The 16,496-nt window shown below is 44.2% G+C and overlaps 1 protein-coding gene and 1 pseudogene across 6 annotated transcripts in view; one reads left to right on the forward strand and one right to left on the reverse strand.

The window, feature by feature from the left end:
* Positions 1 to 4,830, forward strand: part of LOC139415920 (dynactin subunit 1-like) — a 37,917-nt gene extending 33,087 nt beyond the window's left edge. For all 6 annotated transcript variants that reach the window (XM_071164091.1, XM_071164088.1, XM_071164087.1 and 3 more), the window contains 4 exons: positions 14 to 218; positions 3,127 to 3,200; positions 3,323 to 3,412; positions 3,567 to 4,830. In XM_071164091.1, coding sequence (XP_071020192.1) covers positions 14 to 218; positions 3,127 to 3,200; positions 3,323 to 3,412; positions 3,567 to 3,704 — 507 coding nt within the window. In that variant the 3' untranslated portion in view covers positions 3,705 to 4,830. The remainder of the gene's footprint in view (positions 1 to 13; positions 219 to 3,126; positions 3,201 to 3,322; positions 3,413 to 3,566) is intronic.
* A 2,655-nt stretch (positions 4,831 to 7,485) lies between these two features.
* LOC139417043 (E3 ubiquitin-protein ligase TRIM47-like) lies at positions 7,486 to 16,224 on the reverse strand (annotated as a pseudogene).
* Positions 16,225 to 16,496: the final 272 nt, after the last annotated feature.

The following is a 16,496-nucleotide window of genomic DNA, read 5'->3' on the forward strand; positions in this document are numbered from 1 at the left end:
GTCTCTCCTCCAGGCAGAGAAGATGAGAGCCCAGTTAGCCTCTCTCCCTCCCCTCCACGTCCCCAAGTTAAACCTGAGAGAGGCCACCTCTTCTTCCTCTCCCCCTGCTGAGGGGACTCTCCACGGGATTCTCTACAGGAAGACGGAGCAGCTCCTAGGGACCCTGCTCAAGATGACTGCCACAGTTAAAGTGGTCGACATCACCGGGAAGACACCAGGTGACTGCGAGGGATGTGTGTTTGTGTGACAGGAAGACACCAGGTGACTGGGAGGGATGTGTGTTTATGTATAACAGGAAGACACCAGGTGACTGGGAGGGATGTGTGTTTATGTATAACAGGAAGACACCAGGTGACTGGGAGGGATGTGTGTTTGTGTAACAGGAAGAGACCAGATGACTGGGAGGGATGTGTGTTTGTGTAACAGGAAGACACCAGGTGACTGGGAGGGATGTGTGTTTGTGTGACAGGAAGACACCAGGTGACTGGGAGGGATGTGTGTTTATGTGTAACAGGAAGACACCAGGTGACTGGGAGGGATGTGTGTTTGTGTAACAGGAAGACACCAGGTGACTGGGAGGGATGTGTGTTTATGTGTAACAGGAAGACACCAGGTGACTAGGAGGGATGTGTGTTTGTGTGACAGGAAGACACCAGGTGACTGGGAGGGATGTGTGTTTGTGTAACAGGAAGACACCAGGTGACTGGGAGGGATGTGTGTTTGTGTGACAGGAAGACACCAGGTGACTGGGAGGGATGTGTGTTTATGTGTAACAGGAAGACACCAGGTGACTGGGAGGGATGTGTGTTTGTGTGACAGGAAGACACCAGGTGACTGGGAGGGATGTGTGTTTATGTGTGACAGGAAGACACCAGGTGACTGGGAGGGATGCGTGTTTGTGTAACAGGAAGACACCAGGTGCCTGGGAGGGATGTGTGTTTGTGTAACAGGAAGACACCAGATGACTGGGAGGGATGTGTGTTTGTGTAACAGGAAGACACCAGCTGACTGGGAGGGATGTGTGTTTGTGTGACAGGAAGACACCAGGTGACTGGGAGGGATGTGTGTTTATGTGTAACAGGAAGACACCAGGTGACTGGGAAGGATGTGTGTTTGTGTGACCGGAAGACACCAGGTGACTGGGAGGGATGTGTGTTTGTGTAAAGGAAGACACCAGGTGACTAGGAGGGATGTGTGTTTGTGTAAAGGAAGACACCAGGTGACTGGGAGGGATGTGTGTTTGTGTAAAGGAAGACACCAGGTGACTGGGAGGGATGTGTGTTTGTGTAAAGGAAGACACCAGGTGACTGGGAGGGATGTGTGTTTGTGTAAAGGAAGACACCAGGTGACTGGGAGGGATGTGTGTTTGTGTGACAGGAAGACACCAGGTGACTGGGAGGGATGTGTGTTTGTGTAACAGGAAGACACCAGGTGACTGGGAGGGATGTGTGTTTGTGTAACAGGAAGACACCAGGTGACTGGGAGGGATGTGTGTTTGTGACAGGAAGACACCAGGTGACTGGGAGGGATGTGTGTTTGTGTAACAGGAAGACAGGCTATGTTCATGGTTAGAACCTCCGTAGGAGCATCGTTAAATCTCAGAGTTGTTTCTGAAAACCATTGCTACTAAAGTTGCACTAGAAAGCTTGTTCTGTAACGACTGCCTCAGGTCACTCCAGAACAGCTCAGTACGTCGTCAGATGCTTCTTTGTTTTGCCCTTCTGAGGCAGAAGATCTCCGCTGAACACAGAATCATGAGGATTATCCATCTCTCTGCGACCGCCGATAACTTCAGAACCGAGTTGACTACAAGTACAACGTTGACAATGTCTTTGCAATTGTTACAAACAAGTGAAATAAAAAATATGCTTCAAATTAAAATGAAAATCAAAATGAACTCATTAAAATATCAATGTAATATGGACTACACAGGCCTATATATTTCAATCCTATTCAAATCTATTTCACGCCCATTCAATTGAGTTCTATTTTGCTAATTGCAGGTTGTCTGTAATTTTTACCTCAATATATTCCATGATGTGTAACAATGTGCAAATCTTGATTTAGGTCATTATTATGGGGTATCCATTAGAATCAGCTGCCGCAATATTTGCAGCCGTAGTTGATAATTTCTTTCTCGGAGCTGATCCGTCGTCAGTATTGTGACATCATTCTAATGTTAAGGTAAGATTTGAATGGAGATGGCTGATCTGACAGCAGTGCTACATTTCTTTCTCGGAGCTGATCCGTCGTCAGTATTGTGAAATCATTCTAATGTTAAGGTAAGATTTGAATGGAGATGGCTGATCTGACAGCAGTGCTACATTTCTTTCGATCCTATCAGTATTGACACTCTGCCTCAATGATGCACTTAGCGAACGTTCTCTCTGTCGTGGTGTTCTGGGAAACATGTTACGTCTTCGGTCGTTGTAGGAGAGATGCATCGTTAAAACACTCGTATGCCTACATTCCATCGCTATCGGGAAACCGTGTGTATGTGTGTGTGTGTGTGTGTGTGGCATAGTTTATATTATTTGTGTTTCAGTATAGGTAAAGTATTCACATCCCTCAACTTTTTCCACATTTGGTTGTTACAAAGCGGGATTAAAATGCATTTAATTGTAATTTTTTTCTCTCACGATCTACACAAAATACTTGGTCAAACTGGAAGAAAAATTCTAACATTTGTAAAACATTTATGAAAAATTAAACACTCTCTTGTGGAGTAACTACAATGATGTTGATCCATCCTCAGTTTTCTCCTATCACAGCCATTAAACTCTGTAACTGTTTTAAAGTCACCATTGGCCTCATGGTGAAATCCCTGAGCTGTTTCCTTCCTCTCTGGCAACTGAGTTAGGAAGGACACCTGTATCTTTGTAGTGACTGGGTGTATTGATACACATTCCAAAGTGTAATTAATAATGAATTAATTCCACTTTGACATGAATTGGGTATTGTGCATAGGCCAGTGACACAACAACTCAAATGTTATCCATTTTAAATTCAGGCTATAAAAACAAAATGTTGAAGGAGCCGATGGGTATGAATACATTCTTAAAGGCACGGTATGTGTCTTTGAGTTGGTACATAGATGAAGAACTAATATGTCTTTCTCTTCTACAGTGAGTGCTAGTGCTCAGCTCTTGGACCAGACGGCTCGGCTGCAGAGCCTGAGTGACGCCCTGGACAAGCTGAAGGTGACTTGAATTTATATTATCAACCCCTAGGAATAGTCAATAGTATTTATCTTCACCTTAGATTTTGTCCACTAATCTCTGTTTTTCATGGAAATGGCCATAACATCAAGTCTCTCTCTCAGGGTGAAGTGGCAGAGCACGTGGTTTCTCAGCAGCCTGGGGCAAAGGTCTCCTCTGACTTTGCCACCTTTCCCATTTCCTCTTTCGTCAAGGTAACACGCACATGGACACGGACATCAGACTTTCTTAGTTGGCACTCAAACAAATACAAGGAATACATCTCGATGCAACAGATATCTGGTGGATGCATCAACCTGTATTTGTTGTCCTTTGACATCCTCTTTTCTCATCCTCCTGTCTTCTCAGGCGAAGGAGGAGAAGCAGGGAGGCACGGTGTTTGTAGGCCGCGTGGCCATCCCGTGTGCCAAGGGCCAGGAGCAGGTGCACCGTCTTGTCCTATCACAGCAACACCTGCAGCAAGTGCACCGCCTCCTCATAGCCTAAGACGACACCCCATTGGCCTGCGTCCACAAGTGTCAGCAGGCTTCACCAATCGGAGCCCAGCAGACACAATAGTTATTATTTTTCCTTCAGTCTCTCACCTAAAGATCCAGTCCATTTCCTGTTGTTCCACAGAATCTCTCAGGATACGCTTTGTCACACTACATCCCCTAGAAGTAGAATTTTAATTGCCATCAGAGGCTTTATGCCCCTTCTAGGATATCTATTTCTATCATTTTTTTCTATGCCAAAGAGACACACGTGTTCTCATTGAGTACCTAATAATACTGTACAACTTCTTTTCTATTGCACTTCTTCAAGTCCTAAATGATTTTTTCCCATCTCCTTTTGTTCTGCTGTGGTGATTTATTATTCGCCTACCTGCGTATACCAGCAGCACCTTAATGTGTGGTTACCCTGTTTGGGGATTTTGTTCAATTGACTATTGTTATTCATTCATGACAGGCTATTTCAAACCTAGGGTGTGTCTGAAATTACACCCTATTCCCTATATCGTCAATAAGAAGAGGGTGGAATGAAGTCCCATAGCCAGTTCACACACTTAACTTTTCTCAATGTTAACTTATGTTCATTTGGAGTTAATATCTATTTGCATGTCATTAAGATGGGAAGCTAATTTAATGTTGTTTTTTAGTGTCAGTCCACTACTTGGACCTTTATAGATTTAAGAGTGAGAGCAGTAAGTGAACTTGTTACTCAGAGTATTTGAATTGGTTCACTGTGTTGTCTCTCTCATTTTCAGTTAGTCATTACACTATGAAGGTCTATCCATCATTATGTACCTCTGTCAAGACCTTTCACATTAGTCACTATTCATGGTAACTGATGAAGAATGCATGCAAGTATATCTGGGTGGAAGATCTCATTTAAAGGTTTTTGGCTAGCGGTTAAGGTTCTATGCAGACGGTCTCTAAAGCCGTGATACTTTAACTACAGGTTTCTGTCAGACCGGGTGTTCAGTGCAGATTGCAGAACATTTACCAATGCAAATGTTGACGTAGTTCAGACCGCACAGCGGACAGGAACCTGTCCATGGATGCAACAACTATACTGTACCTAACGACTAATGTGTCCAAAACAGAACAATTAAAGATCTTTCGAAGTCGTCCATTTTGTCAGATGAAATGATATTCACAATATGGTCCATTCATGTATGTATATAGAATTCTCCATTTTGTCAGATGAAATGATATTCACAATATGGCCCATTCATGTATGAATATAGAATTCTCAATTTTGTCAGATGAAATGATATTCACAATATGGCCCATTCATGTATGAATATTGAAGTTAATGCTTTTTATTTGTACTGTGTCCGAATTAAAACGTTAAGCATTTTATTTGCATAGTACCACTGATCATACACACAAAGGGTCCATTTCCCAGACAGGTTAGGCCTGGTCCTGGACTAAGATGTACTTTCAATACAGACTCTCCACTGAGCAGGCTTTTTAGTCCAGGACTAGGCTTGATGTGTGTCCAGGAAACTGGTCCTTAGAATTGTAATAAGAATGCATTTGATTTGTATAGCGCCACTCATCAGTCTGATCAGGAGAAGGAAATGGATGAGACTTTCAGCAAAGGCAAAACCCCCACTTGACTAGAAAGGAAAGATACAGCAGGGAAGGCCTAGAACTAACAGGAGACCCTCCACAGGAACTGAGTGAAGTCTCCTAGCGAGAGGAAAATGCCCTCACAGAAGAGTGATGTGGAGAGCCATGGTGGACTCCCATGATCCCAAGAGGATTAAGTCAAGTTGGCTACTCAATCACAAACCAAAGTGCTTTACATACAGTATCCCTATCCAGGATGAGACGTCTGAATAAGAACACTAATCACAACAATCGGTGTGATTTTTATTGTGTACATGTAAAAATGCTCCAGTGAATCCTAACCATATACAACCAACCCCTCACAGTGGGGAGAAAATACTAAAGACACATCTGAAAATGTCCGTCTATCTTTGAAAACACAGAACAGCCCTTCAACTTAAAAAGCAGTAAATGTTTTTTTTCTTCTAAAAACATATTTTCAAGAGTGAAAGACAGAATATGAAAGACAACCCATGAAATTTGATTTTTTTAAAGACTGCTGCCCATACCCAATCAAGTTCTGAGATAAGAGATCGGTACAGCAAGTAGCATTCGTTTGAACACTATATATAGGGCCCAGAGTTGTTCCTGCTCACATCACATGGTCCAGTAAAACCTGACCCAATGTGCCACTGCCTCCACTCTTCTTGGGGCCAAGAGTTTCCCACTGCCCCTTGACCCCAAAAACTGGGCCCTAGTTTTGAACAGTTTGTACCGTCCACAGCAAAGAGCTTTCCAGAACTACAGTAGAAGGGCCACCCAGAATTACAGTAGAAGGGCTATCCAGAACTACAGTAGTAGGGCTATCCAGAACTACAGTAGAAGAGCCATCCAGAACTACAGTAGAAGGGCTACCCAGAACTACAGTAGAAGGGCCATCCAGAACTACAGCAGAAGGGCCATCCAGAACTACAATAGAACTATCCAGAACTACAGTAGAAGGGTCATGCAGAACTACAGTAAAGGGCCATCCAGAACTACAGTAGAAGGGTCATCCAGAACTACAGTAGAAGGGCCATCCAGAACTACAGTAGAAGGACCATCCAGAACTACAGTAGAAGAGCCATCCAGAACTCCAGTAGGAGAGCCATCCAGAACTCCAGTAGAAGAGCCATCCAGAACTACAGTAGAAGAGCCATCCAGAACTCCAGTAGAAGGGCCATCCAGAACTCCAGTAGAATGGCCATCCAGAACTACAGTAGAAGAGCCGTCCAGAACTACAGTAGAAGAGATATCCAGAACTACAGTAAAAGGGTCATCCAGAACTACAGTAGAAGAGCTATCCAGAACTACAGTAGAAGGGCCATCCAGAACTACAGTAGAAGAGCCATCCAGAACTACAGTAGAAGAGCTTTCCAGAACTAAAGTCAGTATCTGTGGTACTTGTGGAGTCTCTGGTGTCTGTATGGGGCGTAGTGCTTCTTGGAGTTGGCCATGCCTGGTCTAGAGATATGAACGATTGAACCACTGACATACATAGTGTTGATTTGGACACCCTAGGACAACAACAAACTTGAATGCTGCTGGCTCACAGCCTGCATGGTCTCCCACTGGTCATCACAGACAAGTACAGCCAATTGATTATTGGTTACTGATTAGCCCCCCAATAGGTGGGAGTGTCGGCCTGCCCTAGAGCAGTGTTTCCCAAACTTGGTCCTGGGGACCCCAAGGGGTGCGTGTTTGTTTTTTCCCCTAGCACCACGTAGCTGAGTCAAATCATCAAAGCTTGATGATGACTTGGTTATTTCAATCACCTGTGTAGAGTTAGGGCAAAACGTTTTGGAAACGCTGGCCTACAGAGACTCATTTCAACTGTGTAAACAGTGATTGAAGTCACAGTTTGACTAAATCGAGTTATTATAATGATTAGGATCATGTGGTCATGTTCATTTCTGGAAGTAGGCTAATGGTCTGGCTAATGGTCTCCAATCAGCTCCAATTGTTGCAAATCCCCACTAAGTTAACGCAACATTACTAGGTCAAAAGGCTATCTTGCAGCTCATTGCACCTTTTTCAGACTATGTAGTTAGCTACCAAATATTGTGATAACTGTTTGACATCTCAGTCAGCTCCAATAGTGAAAGAACGTGCACTAACGCACTGGACCAGAGCTATCAGCCAGGTCAAAATTAAGATATGCAGCAAGACAGGTGATTGGGATTTGCTATTTGCTATGTGATTGTGAATTTGGCTGAGAGCGGGTCTATTTGGGATGAGTTGGACTGCAGAGGGAAGGAAAAGCAGCTAACAAGGGCTCAGCATATGTGTGAACTCCTTCAAGACTGTTGGAAAAGCATTCTAGGTGAAGCTGGTTGCAAGAATGTCAAGAGTGTTCAAAGCTGCCATCAAGGCAAAGGGTGGCTACTTTTAATAATCTCCAATATGAAATATATTTAGATTTGTTTAACACTGGTTACGACATGATTCCATGTGTTATTTCATCGTTTTGATGTCTTCACTATTATTCTACAATTTAGAAAATAGTAAAAAATATAGAAGAGTAGGTGTGTCCAAACTTTTGGGGACTGCTGAGGGGAGGACAGCTCCTAATAATGTCTGGAAAGGAGCTGATGGAATGGCATCAAACACATGGAACCCATGTGTGTGATGTATTTGATACCATTCCACTCTTCCCGCTCCAGTCATTACCAGGAGCCTGTCCTCCCCAACCTCCTGTGATGCGTGCGTGCACGCCTGTGTCTCTCTGTGTGTGTGTGTGTGTGTGTGTGTGTGTGTGTTTAGGCCTACCTGCAGGTAATTATTTATGCGGTGCTGCAGTAACAGTAGGTCTCTAGTCTTCTGTAGTTCTAACACAGTCTCTACCTGGGATGCCTTGGGGTCCCTCAGCTCTCTGGAAGACTTCTCCAGCTTCCTATCAACCCCGGGGAAGCGCAGGCCCTCACGGCCCTCCTGCTGTAGCCTGAAGGCCTACGAGAGGGATTACGAGATGCATAACAAAAGAGAAAGTGAATCATGTTAACAGGAACTGTTCTGTTGTTGTAATGTCGTTATTTAAATGATCTGAGAAGGGACCAACCTTTGTCTGTGTGATGGCTTCACAGAGGTCCTCAACACTCATGTCAAACTCCTGAGAAAGTGAGCAAAAGAAGGGCAGAAAGACATTAGAAACTGAGAACATTGTGATCCTAATTAATGTAATTATTATTATTTGTATTTATTGTTCATATTAATGTTTGTGACAGTCATGACCTCTGATCTTTGTGACTGAGTCCCTCTTGCAGTGCTGTGACTTCCTGTCTGTACTGTAACTCTTCCTGCTCCATGCAATCATGCTTCCCTCTTATCGACTCAACAGATTCTGTAAAAGTGAATAGAATACAACAGACTGACAATAAGAAGTTTTTATTGCATTTGTAATGGGGAAATTTGATCATGAATAGGATAAAACATATTTAGATACTCAAGAGGTTAGATTCTTACCCCTCTCTCTCCTGTTGTTCCTCAATCCCAGGGATGGGCAACTTTAATGGGGGTGGGAGACACAAAAAATCTGAACTCATCATGAGAGGCTGCAGTGATCTGCCCACCCACATCCACAAATGCCGACCTTAACCTTTTGGTGGTCGTAAGCAAAATGTTGTTTTGGGGCCTCCGCCCCACCTTGCGAGCAAAACATTGTATCTGCCCCTCTTTTGACAGAAGAAAGAAACATTTGCATAGAGTTTTAGAGTTAATTTCCTGCAATTCTACACATTTTGCCATGACATTCTTGCGTACCACCAGTTGCCCATCCCTGCTCTATCCGCTCTTTGTCCATTCATAACCTTTCTTTCTCCTCCTCCAGCCTTCCTCTCTTGTCCTCCAGCCTCCCTCTTTCCTCCTCCAGCCTCCCTGTCTTCTCCTCCAGCCTCCCTCTCTCCTCCTCCAGCCTTCCTCTCTCCTCCTCCAGCCTCCCTGTCTTCTCCTCCAGCCTCCCTCTCTTCTCCTCCAGCCTCCCTCTCTTCTCCTCCAGCCTTCCTCTCTCCTCCTCCAGCCTTCCTCTCTCCTCCTCCAGCCTTCCTCTCTCCTCCTCCAGCCTTCCTCTCTCCTCCTCCAGCCTTCCTCTCTCCTCCTCCGGCCTCCCTCTCTCCTCATCCAGCCTTCCTCTCTCCTCCTCCGGCCTCCCTCTCTCCTCATCCAGCCTTCCTCTCTCCTCCTCCAGCCTTCCTCTCTTCTCCTCCAGCCTCCCTCTCTCCTCCTCCAGCCTCCCTCTCTCCTCCTCTAGCCTCCCTCTCTCCTCCTCTAGCGTCCCTCTCTCCTCTTCCAGCCTCCCTCTCTCCTCCAGTCTCCCTCTCTCCTCCTCCAGCCTCCTTCTCTCCCACTCTGCACTCGCAGCATCTCCTCAAGCTGTTGAATATCCATCCATCTCTCCCTCTCTTTTTCCAGCTCCCTTGCTCAGTCCACCTTCTCAAATCAAATCAAATGTTATTTGTCACATGCGCTGAATATAACAGGTTGTGAAAAGCTTACTTACAAGCCCTTAACCAACAATGCAGTTTTAAGATTAAAAATAAATAAATAACTGAAGTAAAAATAAAAAATGACAAAATAAATGTATTTATGTACAGTATATACAGTTGAAGTCGGAAGTTTACATACACCTTAGCCAAATACATTTAAATTCCTGACATTTCATCCTAGTAAAAATTCCCAGTCTTAGTTCAGTTAGGATCACCACTTTATTTTAAGAATGTGAAATGTCAGAATAATAGTAGAGAGAATGATTTATTTCAGATTTGATATCTTTCATCACATTCCCAGTGGGTCAGAAGTTTACATACACTCAATTAGTATTTTGTAGCATTGCCTTTAAATTGTTTAACTTTGGTCAAACGTTTTGGGTAGCCTTCCACAAGCTTCCCACAATAAGTTGCTCCCGCCAGAGCTGACAGAGCTGGTGTAACTGAGTCAGGTTTGTAGGCCTCCTTGCTCGCACACTCTTTTTCAATTCTTCCACAGATGTTCTATTGGATTGAGGTCAGGGCTTTGTGATGGTCACTCCAATAGATTGACTTTGTTGTCCTTAAGCCATTTTGCCACAACTTTGGAAATATGCTTGGGGTCATTGTCCATTTGGAAGACCCATTTGTGACCAAGCTTTAACTTCCTGACTGATGTCTTGAAATGTTGCTTCAATATATATATATATACATAATTTTCCTGCCTCATAATGCCATCTATTTTGTGAAGTGCACCAGTCCCTCCTGCAGCAAAGCACCCCATACCATGATGCTGCCACCCCCATGCTTCACTTTTGGGATGGTGTTCTTTGCAAGCCTCCCCCTTTTTCCTCCAAACATAACGATGGTCATTATGGCCAAACAGTTCTATTTTTGTTTCATCAGACCAGAGGACATTTCTCCAAAAAGTACGATCTTTGTCCCCATGTGCAGTTGCAAACCGTAGTCTGGCTTTTTTTATGGCGGTTTTGGAGCAGTGGCTTCTTCCTTGCTGAGCGGCCTTTCAGGTTATGTCGATAAAGGACTTGTTTTACTGTGAATATAGATACTTTTGTACCTGTTTCCTCCATTATCTTTACAAGGTCCTTTGCTGTAGTTCTGGGATTGATTTGCACTTTTCGCACCAAAGTACGTTCATCTCTAGGAGACAGAACGCTTCTCCTTCCTGAGCTGTATGACAGCTGCGTGGTCCCATGGTGTTTATACTTACGTACTATTGTTTGTACAGATGAACGTGGTACCGTCAGACGTTTGGTTAGGATGAACCTAACCAAACTAATTTTCCAAGCTGTTTAAAGCCACAGTCAACTTAGTGTATGTAAACTTCTGACCCACTGGAATTGTGAGACAGTGAATTATAAGTGCAATAATCTGTCTGTAAACAATTGTTGAAAAAATGACTTGTGTCATGCACAAAAGTCCTAAACGACTTGCCAAAACTATAGTTTGTTAACAGGAAATTTGTGGAGTGGTTGAAAAATGAGTTTTAATGACTCCAAACTAAGTGTATGTAAACTTCCGACTTCAACTATATACAGTACTAGTTAAAGGTTTGGACACACCTACTCATTCCAGTGTTTTTCTTTATTTTTACTATTTTCTACTTTGTAAAATAATAGTGAAGACATCAAAACTATGAAATAACACATATGGAATCATGTAGTAACCAAGAAAGTGTAAAACAAATCAAAATGTATTTTAAATGTGAGATTTTTCAAAGTGGCCACCTTTTGCACACTAGAGGTATTTTCGGTAATATCTACATGTAGGTAGAGTTAAGTGACTATGCATAGATGATAAACAGAGAGTAGCAGCAGTGTAAAAGACGGGGGTGGAGGGGAGGGGGGGCAATGCAAATAGTCTGTGCAGCCATTTGGTTAGCTGTTCGTCAGTCTTATGGCTTGGGGACAGAAGCTGTTAAGGAGCCTAGACTTTGTGCTCTGGTACCGCTTGACGTGCAGTAGCAGAGAGAACAGCCAGTGGCTGGAGTCTTTGGCTATTTTTTGTTCCTCTTGTGTATGACTGTGTGTAGATAGGGTGCTGTGTGTGTGTGTGTGTGTGTGTGTGTGTGAGAGAGAGAGAGAGAAGAAGAAAGAGACAGACATACCGCTGCTAGTCCATAGTTAATCATTAAAAAAGTTTCACATACAACACATTGTCTCAAAGCAACGTCTTCCACTAATACTCAACTACAGTGCCTTGCAAAAGTATTCGGCCCCCTTGAACTTTGCGACCTTTTGCCACATTTCAGGCTTCAAACATAAAGATATAAAACTGTATTTTTGTGTGAAGAATCAACAACAAGTGGGACACAATCATGAAGTGGAACGAAATTTATTGGATATTTCAAACTTTTTTAACAAATCAAAAACTGAAAAATTGGGCGTGCAAAATTATTCAGCCCCCTTAAGTTAATACTTTGTAGCGCCACCTTTTGCTGCGATTACAGCTGTAAGTCGCTTGGGGTATGTCTCTATCAGTTTTGCACATCGAGAGACTGAAATTTTTTCCCATTCCTCCTTGCAAAACAGCTCGAGCTCAGTGAGGTTGGGTGGAGAGCATTTGTGAACAGCAGTTTTCAGTTCTTTCCACAGATTCTCGATTGGATTCAGGTCTGGACTTGGCAGACTTGGCCATTCTAACACCTGGATATGTTTATTTTTGAACCATTCCATTGTAGATTTTGCTTTATGTTTTGGATCATTGTCTTGTTGGAAGACAAATCTCCGTCCCAGTCTCAGGTCTTTTGCAGACTCCATCAGGTTTTCTTCCAGAATGGTCCTGTATTTGGCTCCATCCATCTTCCCATCAATTTTAACCATCTTCCCTGTCCCTGCTGAAGAAAAGCAGGCCCAAACCATGATGCTGCCACCACCATGTTTGACAGTGGGGATGGTGTGTTCAGCTGAGTTGCTTTTACGCCAAACATAACGTTTTGCATTGTTGCCAAAAAGTTCAATTTTGGTTTCATCTGACCAGAGCACCTTCTTCCACATGTTTGGTGTGTCTCCCAGGTGGCTTGTGGCAAACTTTAAACTACACTTTTTATGGATATCTTTAAGAAATGGCTTTCTTCTTGCCACTCTTCCATAAAGGCCAGATTTGTGCAATATACGACTGATTGTTGTCCTATGGACAGAGTCTCCAACCTCAACTGTAGATCTCTGCAGTTCATCCAGAGTGATCACGGGGCTCTTGGCTGCATCTCTGATCAGTCTTCTCCTTGTATGAGCTGAAAGTTTAGAGGGACGGCCAGGTCTAGGTAGATTTGCAGTGGTCTGATACTCCTTCCATTTCAATATTATCGCTTGCACAGTGCTCCTTGGGATGTTTAAAGCTTGGGAAATCTTTTTGTATCCAAATCCGGCTTTAAACTTCTTCACAACAGTATCTCGGACCTGCCTGGTGTGTTCCTTGTTCTTCATGATGCTCTCTGCGCTTTTGACGGACCTCTGAGACTATCACAGTGCAGGTGCATTTATACGGAGACTTGATTACACACAGGTGGATTGTATTTATCATCATTAGTCATTTAGGTCAACATTGGATCATTCAGAGATCCTCACTGAACTTCTGGAGAGAGTTTGCTGCACTGAAAGTAAAGGGGCTGAATAATTTTGTACGCCCAATTTTTCAGTTTTTGATTTGTTAAAAAAGTTTGAAATATCCAATAAATGTCGTTCCACTTCATGATTGTGTCCCACTTGTTGTTGATTCTTCACAAAAAAATACAGTTTTATATCTTTATGATTGAAGCCTGAAATGTGGCAAAAGGTCGCAAAGTTCAAGGGGGCCGAATACTTTCGCAAGGCACTGTATCTGGTAGTGTATCATAACGGACCTTCAGTAAATTTCTCTCTCCTTACAGATCTGACACTCTCCTGGAACTGAGTAGAGTAGAATAAAATATAACTGAAATAGAATACAATAGAATATACATATAAGTATCTGGCTCTGTATTCATTGGTAGGGTCAATGTCTACCTAGAGGGTGGCAGTAGTGAGCTGTCCCTCCAGTGTCAGAGCTCTCCGTCTCTCCTATTTCAGCTCCTCTACCTCCTCTGCCTCTCCTTCAGTGATCTCTGATCCTTTAGTGGACAAATGGAAACATACAAGTTATTTGATGTTGTTGATTGATTGATTGTTCATAGTTTTACTGAAGGTTTATCTTACCACTTCCAATTGAGCATCATAAGCCTAGAGATGACGAAAGAGAGGGGGGAGGGAAAAATAGAAAGAGAGAGAGATGGGAGAAAGAGCAAGAGAGAGATAGGGAAACAAGAGAGTGGGAGGGAAATAGGGACATGGTAGAGTAGGTGAGTTTATCATGATGATGTGAAAGAAAGATGAACGAGGTAGAGTCCCCCACCTCTTGCAGCACATTGAACTTCTCCTGGGTGACCTCTTCTCCTCCTCCTTTCCTTCCCCCTCTCCTCCTCCTCTCCTCCCTCTCTCCTCCTCCTCCCCTGCCTCCTCTCCTCCCCCTCTCCTTCCTCCTCTCCTCCCCATCTTCTTTCCCTTCTCCTTCCCCCTCTCCTCCTCCTCTCCCTTCTCCTCTCCTTCCTCTTCTACTTCCTCCTCTCCTTCCTCTTCTCCTTCCTTCTCTCTTCCTCCTCTCCTTCCTCCTCTCCTTCTTCATTCTCTCTTCCTCCTCTCCCCTCTCCTTCTTCCTCTCCTTCCTCAACTCCTTCCTCAACTCCTTCCTCTTCTCTTCCTCCTCTCCTCACCTTCCCCATTGCTTTCCTCCTCTCCTTCGCCCTCTCCTTCCTCCTTCTCCTCTTCTCCTTCCTCATCTCCTTCCTCTTCTCTTTCTCCTCTCGTTCACCCTCTCCTCCCCTCGCTTTCCTCCTCTCCACCCTCCTCTCCTTCCCCCTCTACTCCTCCTCTTCTCCATCCTCCTCTCCTTCCTCCCCTCCTTCCCCCTCTCCTCCCCCTCTCATTTCCTCTCTCCTCCCCCTCTCCTTCCTCCTGTCCTTTCTCCTCTCCTCCTCCCCTTTCTCCTTCCTCCTCTCCTCCTCGTCCTAACCCTCACCTTCCCCCTCGCTTTCCTCCTCTCCTTCCCCATCTCCTCCCCCTCTCCTTCTCCCTTCTCCTCTTCTTCCTCATCTCCTTCCTTGTCTCCTTCTCCTCTCCTTCACCCTCTCCTTCCCCCTATCCTTCCCCCTCTCCTTCCTCCTCTCCTTCCCCCTCTCCTTCTGCCTCTCCTTCCCCTTCTTCTTCCCCCTCTCCTTCCTCATCTCCTTCCTCCTCTCCTTCTCCTCTCCTTCCCCCTCTCCTCCTCACCTTCACCCTATCGTTCCATCTTTCCTTCCCCCTCTTCTTCCCCCTCTCCTTCCCCTCTCCCACCTGTTCCTATACTAACCCTGGCCAGCCTCAGACCTCACCACACATCACTGAAGGATACAGGACATGAGATAATGATATGATTGGTTTGTATAGTCGCATTACCCCACTGTTTCCCAAACTCAGTCCTCAGGACCCCAAGGGGTGCACGTTTTGGTTTTAGCCAAGACTAGTTGATCAGTTAAATCAGCTGTGTAGTGCTAGTGCAGAAACCAAAAGGTGCACCCAGTCAGACCCCTTGGGGAAACCCTGCATTACCCTTTCTCTTCTGCTCCAAAAACATGGATTGACAGAGTGGTTTCTGAGGCAAAAATAAAACACAACAGTTGGTCTGAAAATGGAACCTTGTGTAACCCCACCTAGAAAATCACATTGAAGACGTGCACACTTTCCTTTTTCTCTTTCTTGGAACTGGTCTGATGACACCAAGGATATACTGTAGAAAAACAGTCACATTCTGTTGTGCCAATGGAACTGAACCGGTAACAATAGATCAACAAGATACAAGATGCTTATCAAAAGAACTCACTCTGTTAAGTTTTCCGATGTGTTTGATCTTGTGAACATTACTGACATGGCTTTACTCTCTGTCTCTCTGCTAGAACAATGTTGTGAGTTCTGTGGTCCGTGTCCATCCACAGCGCACACACGCGCCTGGTCGCTCCAACAGAACAGCTCCAGGAGTCTCTCGTGCTTCTTACACATCCTCTCCTCCACATGGTCGATCAGCTTGTGGACCTTCAGCATAGCAACTCTCTGATGAGGCTGCAGGTGAATCTCACAGGAAAATGTCAGACACACCAGGCAGGACTTCTGGGCTTTGAGCTTCTTCCCCGTGCAGACATCCTAGGGCACACCTCCAGATTTGGCACTAGATCAAATATTTGTATTATTTTCATTTCTTTAGTGAATGAGTTCTCTAGGATATCAGGGCATCTTTAATCACACTCTTACATTTGGGGCAATATCACTGCTTTCCCTAATGTCTCTTTATACAGGCCAGGCAAAAACTGTGGCCAGATGGGATGGAGACTGGCTCAGTGAAGACATCCAGACAGACAGAGCACTGGAACTGCTCTTCAGATAATAGACCACTGGGAGAAGCCATGTCTTCAGGTTGAAAAATGTAAAGAATGGAACACCGTTTCAGAGTGATGGCTAAAACAAGGCAATGTCTTTGAAATGAATTTCCACTGTAAATGAAATGGAAAAAAACTCCCTAATTTTAACACTGGACAAATATCTAAAATGTCTTCTAATTCTATATAAAACACTGGATAAATATCTGAAACGTCTTCTAATCCTATTTATAAACTGGGTGGGTCGAGCCCTGAATGCAACTGTATACCACAGGTATGACAAAACATGTATTTTTACTGC

The sequence above is a fragment of the Oncorhynchus clarkii genome, chromosome 9 (assembly GCF_045791955.1).
Source record: "Oncorhynchus clarkii lewisi isolate Uvic-CL-2024 chromosome 9, UVic_Ocla_1.0, whole genome shotgun sequence".
NCBI lineage: Eukaryota > Metazoa > Chordata > Actinopteri > Salmoniformes > Salmonidae > Oncorhynchus > Oncorhynchus clarkii.